The sequence below is a fragment of the Dermacentor variabilis genome, chromosome 5, assembly GCF_050947875.1.
Source record: "Dermacentor variabilis isolate Ectoservices chromosome 5, ASM5094787v1, whole genome shotgun sequence".
In the NCBI taxonomy this organism is placed as follows: domain Eukaryota; kingdom Metazoa; phylum Arthropoda; class Arachnida; order Ixodida; family Ixodidae; genus Dermacentor; species Dermacentor variabilis.
The window spans coordinates 14,925,380-14,940,795 of NC_134572.1; the positions used below are offsets into that span (position 1 = coordinate 14,925,380).

The window sequence follows — 15,416 nt, forward strand, 5'->3', positions numbered from 1 at the left end:
ACGATCCAACTATATCAGGGTGCCTGCCAAGTTCGAACTTCCAAATTCCCCGACCTTTCCAGGTTTTCCCCGAGTGCCTTTGCAAAATTCCCCGAGTGACACAAAACGTTGTTTTACGCCGAGACAGGCTGATACCATGTCGCCCGATGCTGTCACTCTCTAGTAAGCATGCTGAAGAAAAAAAAAAAAAAACCGGCTTAATCTAGCTTGAACAGTAAGGGGTAGCATTCATTTTAATTAGAAGGAACGTGTTAGTAAAATGTACAGCGAATAAAATATTCAAAAAACATGGTAGAACACATTGGAAATCAAGTCGAACATTCTCAAATATGAATAAAAAGGAGATGCATACAGAAACAAATGTTTTCGAATATGAGCTATTTTTACCAATTGATAGCAAACTCATTGGTATACGAGGCCCGAACTTTGTCACAAGTGAGATTCTCTCTCAACAGCTGGTGTGTCAACCTCAACTGTCCCAACATACCCTCAGCCTGCGCACAACGCCTTGCGCTTCACAGCTTTAAGGAGTTTATTTGGTTTGGATGAGGGACATCTGCATCTCGGCGTCAGCCAGCCAACACATTGTTTTTTGAGCTCAAGCTCCTTGAAAGAAGCTTCCTTTCCCGTTTAATCCTCAATGGATAAGTCATTTCTGTTCTCGTCCTCCTTCCACCGCGCGTTCGGCCCACGGACCATTTTAAACATCCTGCTCGCCAGTTGTGCAGTCAACGTCCGATTTTTCGGACTCCTTAGGGGCCGCGAAAACGTCCAAAAAATCGGGCAGTTCAAAAAGAAAAAAATGAATGCACGTTTTCACTGCCGTTAAGGGCTCAAATCACCACAGCCACATCCGAAAAGGCCTACCAGTGCATTTATTAGGCGTATCGGTGCTCGTACTGTGACAGGAGATGGCGGGTGGACGCGTCTATAATTTAGGAATAGCTACTGTGTCCCGTGACAATTGCCCCTTCACAAGCGTGTTATGCTTCACCGCATTACTTTTGCATATGCTTCACCGCGTAACGTTTCTGTAATTGAGGCGAAGCTCATTTTCGGGAACCGGCATTATGCAACGCCCTGTGCTTTCCGAGCTTCGAAGCCAATAGCGAAGACCACAAACGCGGAGTCTGTGCCATTGCTACGGCTGCCAGCGGATCCGTGTGCAGCCCTGGCTCAAGGCGGCGAGGTAATAAGAACGGCGGGAGTAGTGGCTTTGATTAACATTTCGGACGTGCGGTCACGGCAAGAAGTCCGGAAAATCGGACGACGAAGGGCTCTTGCGTCAGAAATTTCAGACGTTCTTAAACATTAACTCTACAGGGTACGTGGTGGTGCCGCGAAACCGTCCGAATTATCGGGTGTCCGGAAAGTCGGTCGTTGACTGTACACTGGCAACTCCTCCAGCCGACACGGCGTCTAACGACGACTCATCACAATCTCTGTTACGAGAGTCAGCATTACCGCGACTTTCGTTCCCTTTCAATAAAACTACAGCTAATTTTCCCTGATAGAAGCACAAATTCCCGGAGTATTTCCAGACTAAGATCCCCGTGAATTCCCGGTTTTTCCGATTGGCAGACACCCTGTATATATACCTGAGCTGACGTTCATTATAGCAGAAAACGTTCTCAATTAGGCGGTCCAATCGACGCGGTAGCATTTCTGGGTCACCATATATATCACCGCAGACCCAGAGTGCTGTGATCAACCCTGGGCTCGTATTACGTAAAACTATTCAAATTTGTTTTATTGCGCATTTATGGCGTCGCCGTGAAGTTCCGTATAAAGTCCAGGGGCGATAAAATCGTCGCCGCGCGCCGTACCCGCTGTATGTGCGAGTGAAAACTTGCGAGGATGAGCCGACACTGGCGGCTCCATCTCGCGCGCGCAAGGGAGGAAAGCTGGGAAGAAGCACGCAGGGCAGCGGGGGGGGGGGGGGGAGGAGGCGGCGTTCTACTCCGGTGGCTACTGGGTATGGCGCAGGCGCGCGGGCTCCATCTTGAAAGCGATCTGGGATGGGGAGAAAGAGCGAATGCTTAGTTTCGTGTGCGCTGTGTTTTCGCCGCTTTGTTCGCGTTGAAGCGAGAGGCAGCACGAAGGTCAATTCGTTCGCTGCTGCTGCCGCGCTTCTTCACCCCTGCGTTTTCACAGCAAGTTTCCGCGGTCATTGAGCGAGATGTGTTCATGCTTGTTAATTCAGTAAGCGAATGTTTGCGAGCTTATATAGCCGATAAAGATACTATCCTTGCTTCGTATAGTTGCCTACTAATTTTCTATCGCAATCGATGCTTCGTCTTTCGGGCAAAACTGCAACGTTTAGTTTCAAATCTGCCATTAGGTCAAAAAGTCTCAGGCCTCGCTCACATGGGCATAAAAGCAGATTGGAATAGTTTTACGTTATACCGGCCGTGGGGACAGAGACTCCCGCCCACTGATTGCGCTGCCAGCGCGGGCTTCCACCAATATCCCGCAGGGATCCATCCTTGAGCCTTTGCTCTTCAATTAACGACCTCCCTGACAGCATGAAATTGTCAACTTATTTGAGATGACTGCGTAATAGATCGTAAGATTAGTTACCCCTTCGATTCCGCTAAACTGCAAGAAGACTATTTATCCATATAGTGCAAGGCATGGAACAAGAAATTAAACCTGAATAAATGTAAATACATGCGCATTTCAAGCCGCGCTAACAATACTGACACAGGCATATCTTTTCTGAATAGCGCCCCTCTCTGTCAAGTTAATTTCTACAAGTATCTCGGCCTTCATAGCACTCGCAATCTATCATGGCGCAAGCATGTTGAATATATAACCTCTAACGCTAGTCGCGCACTAGGCTATCTGTGCAGAAACTTTTATGCCGTTCCAGCATCTTTAATGCTTATGCTCTACAAAACTCATTCGCTCAAAACTGGAATGTGCCTCGGCCATCTGGAATCCCCGTCAAGCATTACCAACTCTCTCCCTCGAAGCCATTCAGAATCGAGCGTCCCACTTTAACTAATCCCTTTCGTCATGCTAGCGTAACACTCATGAAGCAAACCCTTAACATACCGGAGTACGTCGCGCATACAGTCGCCTCTGCCTTTTCCACAAGATTTCAAGATTTGCCACAACCCGGTATTAAAAGAACTTTTAACACCTCCTTCGTGCTTTTCATCCCGCAGCGATCACCTTCATACAGCTTTCGTGCCATCTTGTACAAACGCGTATTATTCGTTTTTTTCCTCCTATGTGCAACGACTGGAACCACCTTCGCGCATCGGTCGCCGCTATTAGATGCATCGAGGTTGCCATCTAACAAATCATTTATTCATTGTTCTGCATTCTTTTTCTTTGTACGTACCACTCCTTTCAGTAACGCCTATGGGCCTTGAAAGTATGTAAAATAAACAAACAAAGCTAGTTCGCTCGCAGTGTCCTCAGTCTACTTTTTGTTGTCTATAAAAAGTGCCGTGCCGCTAGGCTCCCACTCAACCATATTCTAATACTCTAAATAGCTGCCCTCGCCGTTACGCTAGCAGAGACGACAAGCGGGAGTGCAAGGAAGCACGCGCGCGCCAGCCATTTGCCGGAAGCGCCGAAAAGTCCAGCGTTACAAGAACGAAAATTGCGAGACATAGTGCGGAAGGCGCGGTATGGGAACGGGTGTACTCTTTTTCGGAAAACGAATCCGCTCGCTTTTCGCGGCCGCTGCCCAAGCACACATGCCGAATCCTTTCTGGTGCAGCATGGCGCAATTTCCATCAATTTTCTGTGTTTGTCGCAGTTTGGTATGCAAGTATTAGCGTTTCTTTGGCGTAGGAATCCCACCCTAGTGTTCTCCATAACCTGTGGCAAAAAAAAAAAAGGCACATGGTGCGGTAGCATATCGTTCGTGATCACAATCACATGTCCAAAAACTTATAACCTTGCCTAACCAGGTACTTAAAGGAAGTTCGCAATAAAATTTTGCCACTTAATTACGATACAACATAAAAGCAACATTTTATCCACTAGTTTTCTTGTAATGAGACAAAATTCATGCAGTCACGTCACCGGATAGCCATAAACCAAGATTATGATGAAGTTTTTAGGAGTAACCTTTGACACCAAACTTCCTAACTCACATAAAAGCACTAAAGATTAAAGCAAATAAAGCTTTAAATATCCTTAAGGTTTTGTCTCATAAGCACTGGGGTTCTGACCGAACGTGTCTTTTACATATTTACCTGTCTCCTGTGCGTAGCCTTTTAGACTATGGCTCCGTGGTTTACGGCACAGCCAGACAGTCCTACATCAAACGACTTGATCCAGTACATAACCTTGGACTGCGACTGGGAAGTGCTGCCTACAGAACTTCAGCTATTCAAAGTTTAATACGTTGAGTGTAATGAACCCTCCTTACAGAAGCGCGGAGCATTACTCACTATTTCTTATATACTCAGAATTCAGTCATCACCGCAACACTTATGCTACAACATCCTCAGACAATGCAACTCATGCTTACACTATAAAAATAAACCGAACATGATTAGGCCACTTGTCCTGTGGTATGAGCAATACTGTCGGGATAATGACAATCCTCATGAAGTCCTCCAGATTGCCAAAAAACCACAACGGTTGCCCCCGTGATAGGATTTCACACAATTACGTGACTGGACGTTAACACATCTAAAGAAAAGAAACACCCCACACAAACAAATTATACAAGAATTCTGTGCTCTTCAGGACAAATATCAAAATAACATGAAATATTACACTGATGGCTTTAAAACAAAAGAACACGTGGGTGTGGGGGCCATAACGAAAATTTGGGTAACAAGTATACGATTGCCACAACACACCTCTTGTTTTCACAGCCAAAGTTTACGCTATATGGGTCGTTGTTAAAAAGATTATCACTGACAAACACTAAAATGCAGTCATTTACACTGATTCTTTAAGCCCACTGAAGGCTCCAAATGGTGGCACTTAACAAATACGGGAGGTCAGTTTGCTTCTGCTGGCTTCCACACCATGTTGGTATAGTGGGTAACGAAGCAGCTGATAGATTTGAATCGATGGCAGTGTACAAAGAGATAACAAACACAACGCTTCCATATAAAGATAGCATCCATGCGATTAGAAAAGCCTTAACGGCAAAATGGCAACGCGAATGGGACCGTTGTGCCGACAACAAACATCTCACTAAACCCATAGTTGGCGAGTGGAAGTCATGTTGTCATCAGGAGCGGTTCATCAATGTAGTTTTATGCTGACTACGCATTGGGCACACACAACTCACACACTATTTACTTACAAAAGGAGACACACTAACATGCGAGAAATGTCAAGAGCCACTAACAGTTATGCACACATTACTGACATGTACGCATATTGAAACACACAGACAAGCACTTTTGCACAAATTATATGAACTACACATACCTTTACACCCTGCTCCAATTTTAGGTGATTATCCGCTAGTCCCATTATGTGACATCTGTAAATTTCTAGATGACACTGGCTTTTTACATAAAATATAGATTATTAACACAGCCCTTTCCTTCACAAACTGGATTTTAAAACACCTCATGTTTGGCGCAGCATAGCCTTAGCCGCTTTTGCGCCATTAAACCCCAACTAACCAACCAACTTTCCATCCTCTCCAAGTCAGACTGAACTCCAATAAGAAATCTACAGAATTCTTGTATATAATCACCTTTTCTCCCAAGGAGAAGGCAAGATTCTGGAAATTATACACACACACACACAAACAGCAATCTACACAGTAACAGGACTAGGCACTTGATCAAAATTTAATTTAAAAAAAAGCCTCATCAATATGTAAATAAATTTTCCTGGCTCTTTCACTCTGATGCACCAGTCCAGTTTAGTTTCCAAAGGGACATGTGCAATTGTTTCCCATTTGTTGCATTTCTCTTCTTGGCTGTTATGTCCAAAAAGTGCAATGGCAGATCACCAATGCGGCCCTATTTGTCAGCGTTGCCTAAGCTGGCTGTCATGTGGGGCAGAATCACCACCAATTTCAACATGGCTGACGAAGTCAAAAGTGGTCCCCCTACACACACATTCGTAGGCTTGACTTTCAATACCGTGTGTTGCAAATCTAATGTAAAAGGTAGCACAAAAGCCGATAAATAGCTTCGAGTGCTACATAAGAGGCTGCTATTGTCCAAGATTTAACCCAAACACCACATGGAAACCAAGTGTCATTTAGTGCGATTCACAGCAACAATCGCTCCCAATATTGCTTAACCCCTTAAATCTCAAGCCTGAGCAGTGCTCATCCTACCAATTTGTACCAATAGCACCAAGGATGAGCCCTACTCATCCATGTTGCAGTTCTAATGCTTTAACCCTCTATTGCATGAATTATGAAAAAGTCATTTTAAAATTTTTTTTCAGCTTTTATTGTTGATTGAATGAGCAAACACATATATAAAAAGTTTCAGAGTTATAATGACTGTATCAATAAAGACACAGCTTTGTGTCAAATATTGCACACCAGGAACATGGCCGAGCAGTCTTGCTGCCATGGGCGCAAAACAAAGCTTCACGGACGGTGGTCTTTTTAGTAACATGTGTGGAATGAAACTGAACAGTTGTTTACTGCGTTCAGGCACAGATGAATGTTGCACTTCCTGCATCTTACCGACGACTTCTTTGTGCAAGATGGCCACTTACACCTTTCTCTCTTCTCATCAAATTCAGGCCAGTGGACGACTTGGTCAGATCGTACGTCTTTGGGTGGCATTGCAGCAGCTGGTCCCCTTGCTTTTTTGGCTTGAACCTGGAATTCGATGTCTTGACTAGAAGGCCTTTCTGGTTCATTGTTTGGTAGGCATTTGTTATGTGAGGTAAGGCATTCTGCAATTTCTGTTTTGAATTGAGCCAGCGGTAGTACTTGTTTCTTCCCAAGCTGCTCCTGCACCCTCCTGTACAATAGCCATACTGCTACTACTGATAAGTCTAGCATATACGTAAAAATTCGAAAATGCCATTTCTTCAACCTGATATGTATGCGGTAAAGTCCAAGCAGTGAGTCCAGCCGGTCGACCCAGCCCATGTGTCTGTTGTAGACCTTTACTATGCTAGGGCAATCAATTTTGTGAAACTCCTTGGCGGAGGTAAACCAGCGCTTAGTCTTTTGGACTGGATCTCTCCCAACAAAGCTCCACAGATGTGTCAGGGCGCGGTTATCATACCAAAGCTCACACGATAACTCCACGTCATCTATCATGCTTGCGAGTTCCTCTGAAGCACCATGTCCTTTACGTTTCAGTTCCTTTTCGCTTTTTTGGTTGAAAGTTTAGTAGACGATTCGCCCTCACTGTACCGAGCGACAAAATTCCATCTTGTGATAGAGTGACCTGCAGCTTCGGGCTATTGAAGTAATTGTCAAAGTAGACCTTGTGTCTCACATTGTGGGAAACAGGGTCGCAGAGCCTTACAACATTAACAATTGCACTACAATCAGGTGTGCCATCTCTGAAGACATTTTCTTGCCCGCTGTGTAGCTCAACATTATATGAAAATCCGCTGATGCCCGACAAAAAAATTTTGTAGCCCCACTGATATCGCTTCTTTGGGTTATACTGCTTCAGGCTACTTTTGTCTTTAAAAGCACAAATTAGTTCGTCCACGGAGAGATTTTACTCAAATGGAACTGTGAAACAATGCTCACTGTGTGCCACTGAACAGATGGCAGCATGTTACCATTTTTTGCCTTTCAAGTTCATACTGTGTCAAATATGGCACACACCAATTTCGGGTTCTCTGCTGTAGTTGCGGACAAAATTGAGATAACTAATAACGGGCTTGAATTGATGACACCATAAAATATGCCAAAATAATTTTTCTGTGTTTGTGCGGTGAAATTGTTCAGAGAAAAAAAAAAAACCAATTGCTCGCCTTTGCCCCCTCCGAGTTTCACGTCGCTTCCCAAGATTTACTTTCCGTTTTGCGTATTGCTCAAGAGATGGCAGCACTTGCCCATAATAAGTGCGCATAACTATTAGAATTACTCTAATGGAAGCACATTTTCAATTAAGCATCTCACACACACCAAAAAAAAAGAATGATAGCTGGTATGTGCCAAATATGGGACGCCATGCAATAGAGGGTTAATCACCTTGGAACAAGCCTCACAGGCCTGCTCATCCTACTGCAGAGTTTGGAGCTCATGCATATTATTTTACATTTTACGTTTTACTGTTGAGAGTAAGCGAATATTATTCACAACTCTTACGTGCAGGAAAACAACTGTCTTTCTCAAGACATGGTTTGTTATTCAATGAATTCACCGAGTACAAGAAATAGAGCATATGTTTAATATTTTTTCAATGAGCACGTTATATGCAAGCACTCAGGGAAGTAAAAGGAAATTTTAAAAAACTTTTTGCAATTTTCCAATGAAGATTTTGGGAGTTGCCAAGGCAGTATAATTGCCAGGCAGCAATAACATGCGACTTCTCTAATTTGTAGGCTTTCTATTCAACATCAGATAAGTTTTTGTAGACAGTAGCTTTTTGCCTCATAATTAGTGCTGTTGCAAGCATTATCAGACATAACGTTTTCCAGGATCATGCATTCCTTTTCAGTGGCCCCTGAAACCTATGAAAGGGGTTTTACTGTAACATTAATGTGTAAATCACTTTGGGCAAGCAAGCTGAGAATGATGTTGCAAGCACTACATTATATATTTATGATTTCTCTTTAAACAAATGCCACCATCGAAGTGAGTAGCTGTAGCACTGATGGTGGCAAGGTTATTTCTAAGACCAATGCCTGAAACAGACAATTTGGTTTATTAACAACGTAATTTCAATGTCCAAAAGGATGTATAAAGAGATTCTGAACTATGAACATGGAGATGTAGGTTTATTAACATTGTGTCTCCGAAAAGCAGGTACCAGATTGAGATGCCTCCTTCCGTCAATACCGTTGGCTGTGAACCAGTTCCAGTAACGACTTCATGAGTCTGTGTGCTTGTGTCTGTCCCATGCTACCTTCGGTATCAAAGAACTAATACAACAAGCACGCAGTGAGGTAAACTCAAGTGGCAGAAAGCAGGGGAGTTCATACTTCTGCAGCAGTGGTGAAGCATTTCTCAGATGAAATGACAAGGCTATTGCACATGCGCCCATTCCAGGAAAAAGCACTCAAGCTCACTAGTAGGTACACCACAACTGACAGCACGGAGCAAGAGGGACAGCACACTTGTAAATAGTAAAAATGATGGAGGGTTTAACAGGTTGTTGGGTAGTGCTTCGATGCTGTGAGCCTGTAAAACATTTTTTCGCGGTCAAAAGCCTTTGAGAATCGGCACCTTCATGGCAACTTACACGTGCTTCAAGAATTTGCTGCAACCCAACAAACCTTATAATGTCCACTCATAAAACTGCAATCCCTTAAAGATATGGCATACACTTTCTTGTAGTTGTGCCAGCAGCCAGGTGAAAGGAGCACCCTCACTCAATCAGGTGTGCCATTACAGCTGAAGTAATCCTGAAATATCAGGTTGAATTTGCAGAAAACGGACACGTTAGCCCAATTTAGCTATTCAAAGTGTAAAACCAACAAGCTTGCATTTTTCACTTTAGAAGTCGCTGCAACATGAGAACCATTAAAATTTCTTCAAGCTTCTACTATGTGCACAAACATTCAGAGCGCATCTAAAAGTTCTTGAGAACCTAAATTTTGAATGCAAGACAATTTCATTTTTTTCCCTGCTCTCCTCTTCTAAAGAACAATTGGTGGTTGACATAGCAGTTTTGCTATGGCTAGGAGAACTGCTCAACGATTATATAAAAATGCACTGTATTCTTAACTGTGCAGTGGCCTGCCACACATTATGAACAAGAAAAGCAACAACACAGCTGCATCAATGAAAAGCTGAACCCCATGCTTTAACCTCATCCGCCACCCTGGCTCACGCATCTCCTCTCTGGCCTATATGAGGAGCCTCCTGAGGTACCCATGAGTGGGTTGTAATCAGAGCCACGAAGGCGGTCACTGCTGTCCTGACTACTCTTCGGCCTCCGCGAGAGCCCACTACACTCAGCAGAGCTCTCGTTTGTAGATGTGGTTCGCAGCTTCGAGCCCAGGCCACGTCCCTTCTGGAACTGCTCCCAGTTGTTGATTTTCTCTTGTCGTTTCTGCTCTTCAAGCTGCAGCAGAGAAACAAAAGGCAATATGCATAAAGCAGAAGTTTCAAAATAGAAGATTAAGCGAACAAAAAGGAAACCAGCTGTCGAAATCAGCCTACCACTACAGTTGGGCACCATAATGATAATTACTCCCAAAGTTAGCTTACGTACACAAGCCACTTGTGAGACACTGACACACCAAAGACCAAGAAGCACCCAATGCAAGACTTAAGTTGGTTCAACATTCTGCAGGCAACACAAGACCCCAGCGAACAGAAAGAGAGGTAAAAAGAAAGAGCCCATGTGAAAGAAAGCTGTAAGATGCCAACATGGTCGTTTACAAGCCTAATAACTGAATTTGAGCTCGGCAACATCCCATAATGATTAAAAAAAAATTGGCACCTACGGACAAGATATTAAACATGAGGAACAGGTGAAAAGAATAAAGGACTAGATGTTTAGGAAAAAGCTGTGGGCAGAAAGCATTGAGGAAAAATGTGAGGTGGCTACAAAACAGAAAAACGAACCCGAAGATCAGGGCATTAAGAATGAGAACATCACAGTATCAACACAGGTCTTATAATGTTTGAGAAATACTATAGTCAAAGCCAAAAAATATTAAATTTTGACTGCTCTAACACAAAAGATGTGGACTGTTAATGAAAGAATTCACAGCGTCTGTTCTGCCGTAATGCTGTAAACAGGCCCACTCCTGTGCATTCATACCTAGAATGATCTGCGACAAAAACGGAATTATTTTTTAAGTTTATTGATGAAATAGACACGCAAGAGTGGCTGAAAATATGGTTGCCGTTATACACGGGTTCAGTGAAGTAGTTGGCACTGCTGTGTGTATCTGTCCAAACAATCGAGCGGGCTGGCTCTCAAAATTGGTCAATGACTGTATTTGTACCTTTTGAAACGGATTCTACCCCACGGTGGACCCAAACAAAGAATGTTAAAACAGTCTTTACCACAATCGTAAACATGCTTTAAAACCTGGGCATTTTACTATAAAAGCGTAAAGTTGGCATCTATGTAACAATGCATCTATGTACCAATGTCTCACTGTCACAATGCCCACATCATGCTGAACAAATTTAATTCTATCATTCTCACTCATTGGTTGAGACCACTGTGCCCAAAAATATACGTGACTGTGAGCTCTCCACCCCTTGTCACGTTGCCAAAGATTTTTGAGAAGTGTTTACCCAGGTGGGGCCTGAAAAAGGCTTCACTGGAGGCTTGGAATGAAGAGCAGGTTTGTCGCTCAAAATTAGATTGGATTGCGCCCTCATGTACCAACCAGAAGCGAGTGCATACATGTGATGTGCCACTGCTTCGTGAGCAATGAAATGGACAACAGCAAAGAATAGTCTACCTGGGGAAACTCAGCCATTTCCGCTTTCCCTCTTGCATCAAGGAGCAAATATGATGAGCCTGCTTTAAAAAACAGGAAACTGATACATGGTGTTAGGAAAGATGCGTTAAGAAAGATAAGCCAGCGAGTGGATGTTGTCTTTTCTGCTCCAAATAAGTTGTCCCGAGTTTGACGGGATAACTTGTCCAATAAAAAGAGAAACGAGTTTCCAACGTCAAACATCAGAACCCCTTTGTCGACTGCAGTAAGAATGTAGTGCATAGCATCCCCCGCTCTGTGGTCAACAGTATGTAGGAGCAAACTGGTTGGTGTCTTATGGCAAATTCCATTTAGAGAATAGGGGCAGAGTGCGGCGCAGTGCAGTCAGGTGGTAGTGCAGCGAGAGCCGGAACACTCGAGCCGCCACTGGAATGCGGCGTACATCTGGAGAGCAAGTTGGAGGGGGACGTGCGAGGAGAAATGTACCATGTGACACAAGCAACCGACGTCCCAGCATTCTCTGTGGGAGAGCGGCAAAACATGTGTAACCGTGTTGCGATCGTTGGGTGTTCACCGGTTTGTGGCAGCGTACAACATCCATTTGTGCAATGCCGCTGCATCCCGCAATGTTTCCGCCTGGGAAGATTATCTGAAATCATGGATTGTTGGCTTCTTCTGGAAGTACGTAATTATTATCAAAATTTGAAAGCAGATTTTCACTTACTTCAGCTCATAGGTGGAAAGGCTTTCTTTATATGGAGGGGGGGGGGGACCAGATTTCCAAAGCCATATATATTGTCACAAGCTGTCATGAACCACGCCTGCCGCGGAGACAACGAGAAGAAAGAAGAGAACGACGTTGGCCAAGCTGCCGCGAGACCGCTCTTCAACAACCGCGCCTATCGACCAGATTCATCTGGTTCTGTGTTAAACACCTCGTGTGTAACATTTGGTGGAGCTGTGCGGGGTAACTCCCACGACCTACAACGGAACCACCAGCACTAGAGCTACGCCGAAGCCGTCGCCTCGCCGGACTTTCGCCGTCGCGCTCAATCATGGCTACAGAGCAAAATACCCTCACCAGCAGTGCCTCGGCAAGCCCAGTCCCTATCCAGCACTACCGAGAGCCACGCATGTTCTCGGCGAAGGCAGAGGAAGATGTGGATGAGTGGCTAACCCATTACGAACGGGTAAGCCAATACAATAACTGGAATGCTGCCAGTCAGCTTAGGAACGTTGTTTTCTTCTTGGCCGGCACGGCGCTGGTATGGTATGACAACCACGCGGACATGCTAACTACATGGACACGCTTCGTTGAGGAGATCAAAAAGTGTTTCGGTGACTCGGACGCAAAGAGGAAACGTGCGGAACTCACATTAGCCCAGAGAGCTCAGGTACCCGGCGAGACTTGCACTACCTATATCGAAGAAATTTTGAAGCTGTGCCGAACCGTGAACCCTCAAATGACAGAGGAAGATAAAGTGGGACACGTGGTAAAAGGAATAGCGGAAGACGTGTACAACTTCCTCATTGGTAAAGAGAACTTGCACACTGTATCAGAACTGATACGGCACTGCCGTACGTTCGAGGCGCTGAAGACTCGCCGAATTACACCAAAGTTTGGACGGCTGGCCAATGTAACGACTGTAGCAAGTGTTGACACGAGTCCTCCGCTCCCAGACCTATCGTCCGCCATCCGCCAGATAGTCCGCGAGGAGCTACAGCGACATGACGAACAGGCACGTTGTGCGGCGCCACGTTACAGCTCCTCCGTTTCCCGAGACACTCTTTGGGAACCCCCTTCGGCTACTTGGAACCACTCGGTGAACGTCGCGGATCTTTACGGCTCCAGAGACGAACCGCATTACATTACGACCGAACCACCACGCAATGATTCGCCCCCTCAACGTTTTGATCCACGCCCACGCAACTTTCGTCCACGAAGACTCGCCGCTACCTACGACTTTCAAGGGGAAGAGCCTCGTTACCCTCAACCGATGTCTTCGGCAGAATACTTCAACCCGCATTCTGAAGTTCGCCCTTCGCCAGTGTGTTACTGCTGCGGCATGCCTGGCCATATAGCTAGGTACTGTAGCCGACGCCGAGCATCGAACTACGGATCGTCAGCGCCGACTATGCGGTCTAGCGGTCGTACACTGCGCACTCAGTGGCCAGGAGACTCCACTTCAGGAAGCCACTTTCGAGAGGACCGATGCAGCGCCCAGGAGACCTACCTTGGAGAAGAAAGAACCCGGAACCGCTACCGCTCCCCTGCCTCCGACCGTACTCTGACGCCACCACCAGCCTTCCGAGCCTCCCGATCACCATCCCCTCGGCCGCGCTTCACGTCAGCATCGCCTCGGCGCCGTTTCGTGTCGCCCCCGCCGGGAAACTAGCCAGCGCGGCCGATGGAGGTGAGGTCGCTGGAAAATGTGTGCTGCCGACTCAACTGCCTCCAACTATTTTCATGCTAAAGAATAAGGTTCATGTACTGATTGATGGGGTCTCTACAATGGCTTTAGTCGACACGGGAGCAACTGTCTCGGTCATGAGTGTGGGGTTTAAAGGCCTTCTGGGACGCAAGGTTATGTTTCGTTGGGACCAGTGCACAAGTTTCCGTGGAGTCAGTGGTGAATCATTATACCCGGTTGGTGTGTGTAACGTGGATGTGTCATTGGGTGGGAAAGTTTTTAATGCAGAGTTTACTGTTCTTCCTCGCTCCTCGCATGACGTGATTCTGGGGATTGACTTTTTGCAATTGTGTGGTGCGAATGTTGACTGCCGGACGGGAGAACTCAGTGTCGACACCAGTGTTTCACCTGTGCTTTTTGAAGGTGAAGCTTGCCCGGAGAGTATGCTGTGCGTGTCTGAGGATACAGTTGTGCCCGCCTTATCCGCGATGCGTGTTGCCGTCGCCTGTTCATCTCCGGCTCCTATCTCGTTCGACGCTGCAGTGGAACCTGTACATCGGAACTGCCTCAAGAAAAACGTGTTAGTTCCGCACTGCGTAGTCTCAGTGACCAATGGATGTGCGGGGCTGTGGGCGCTAAACTGTTCCACTGAAGCGGCAGTGCTACCTCAAGGCCTAAAGATTGCCACGTTTCAGGAAGACTCGCCCGTATCGGTGGCAGTACTTACAGAGCTCCCCGATGGAGGAGCAACCAGTGTCTCTAGCCCCGGGAGCTCGAAGATACTTTCCATGATTGACAAGTCACTCAGCGATCACGAGCGTCGACTTTTGATGGCCCTGCTTACGAAACATACCTCGGTATTCGACTTTGCGCAGCGCGATGGCCCGCCATCAATTCCTGCGTCCAGAACTCGTCACCGCATCAACACAGGAGCCGCCCAGCCAATCCGACAAAAACCCTATCGTGTATCTCCGTCAGAACGCAAGCTAATCAGCGATCAGGTCCAAGAAATGCTATGCAAAGGCGTCATTCGAGAATCATCTAGTCCTTGGGCAGCACCCGTGATATTGGTGAAGAAGAAAGACGGTACGTGGCGGTTCTGTGTTGATTACCGTCGCCTAAACGCCGTCACTAAGAAAGATGTATATCCGCTCCCACGGATTGACGACGCCATCGACTGTCTCTTTGCGGCATCTTACTTTTCCTCAATCGATTTACGGTCAGGTTACTGGCAAATTCCTATACACAAGGACGACAGAGAAAAGACAGCATTTGTAACACCCGACGGACTATTCGAGTTTAACGTGATGCCTTTCGGGTTGTGTAACGCACCTGCAACGTTCGAAAGGTTCATGGACACGATATGACGCGGCTTAAAATGGGAAGTTTGCATGTGCTACTTAGACGACGTTGTGATCTTCGGGCGAACGTTTAGTGAGCACAACAAACGTTTGGATTTGGTCTTGAACTGCTTGGAGAAAGCGGGCCTTGTGCTCAATTCAAAAAAAT

At 45.8% G+C, this 15,416-nt stretch overlaps 1 protein-coding gene across 1 annotated transcript in view; it reads right to left on the minus strand.

Moving 5' to 3' along the window:
- Positions 1-8,776: 8,776 nt before the first annotated feature.
- Positions 8,777-15,416, minus strand: part of LOC142582281 (selenoprotein S-like) — a 34,855-nt gene continuing 28,215 nt past the window's right edge. The window contains exon 4 of the mRNA XM_075691783.1: positions 8,777-10,157. Within this exon, the coding sequence (XP_075547898.1) occupies positions 9,903-10,157 (255 nt within the window). The 3' untranslated portion in view covers positions 8,777-9,902. The remainder of the gene's footprint in view (positions 10,158-15,416) is intronic.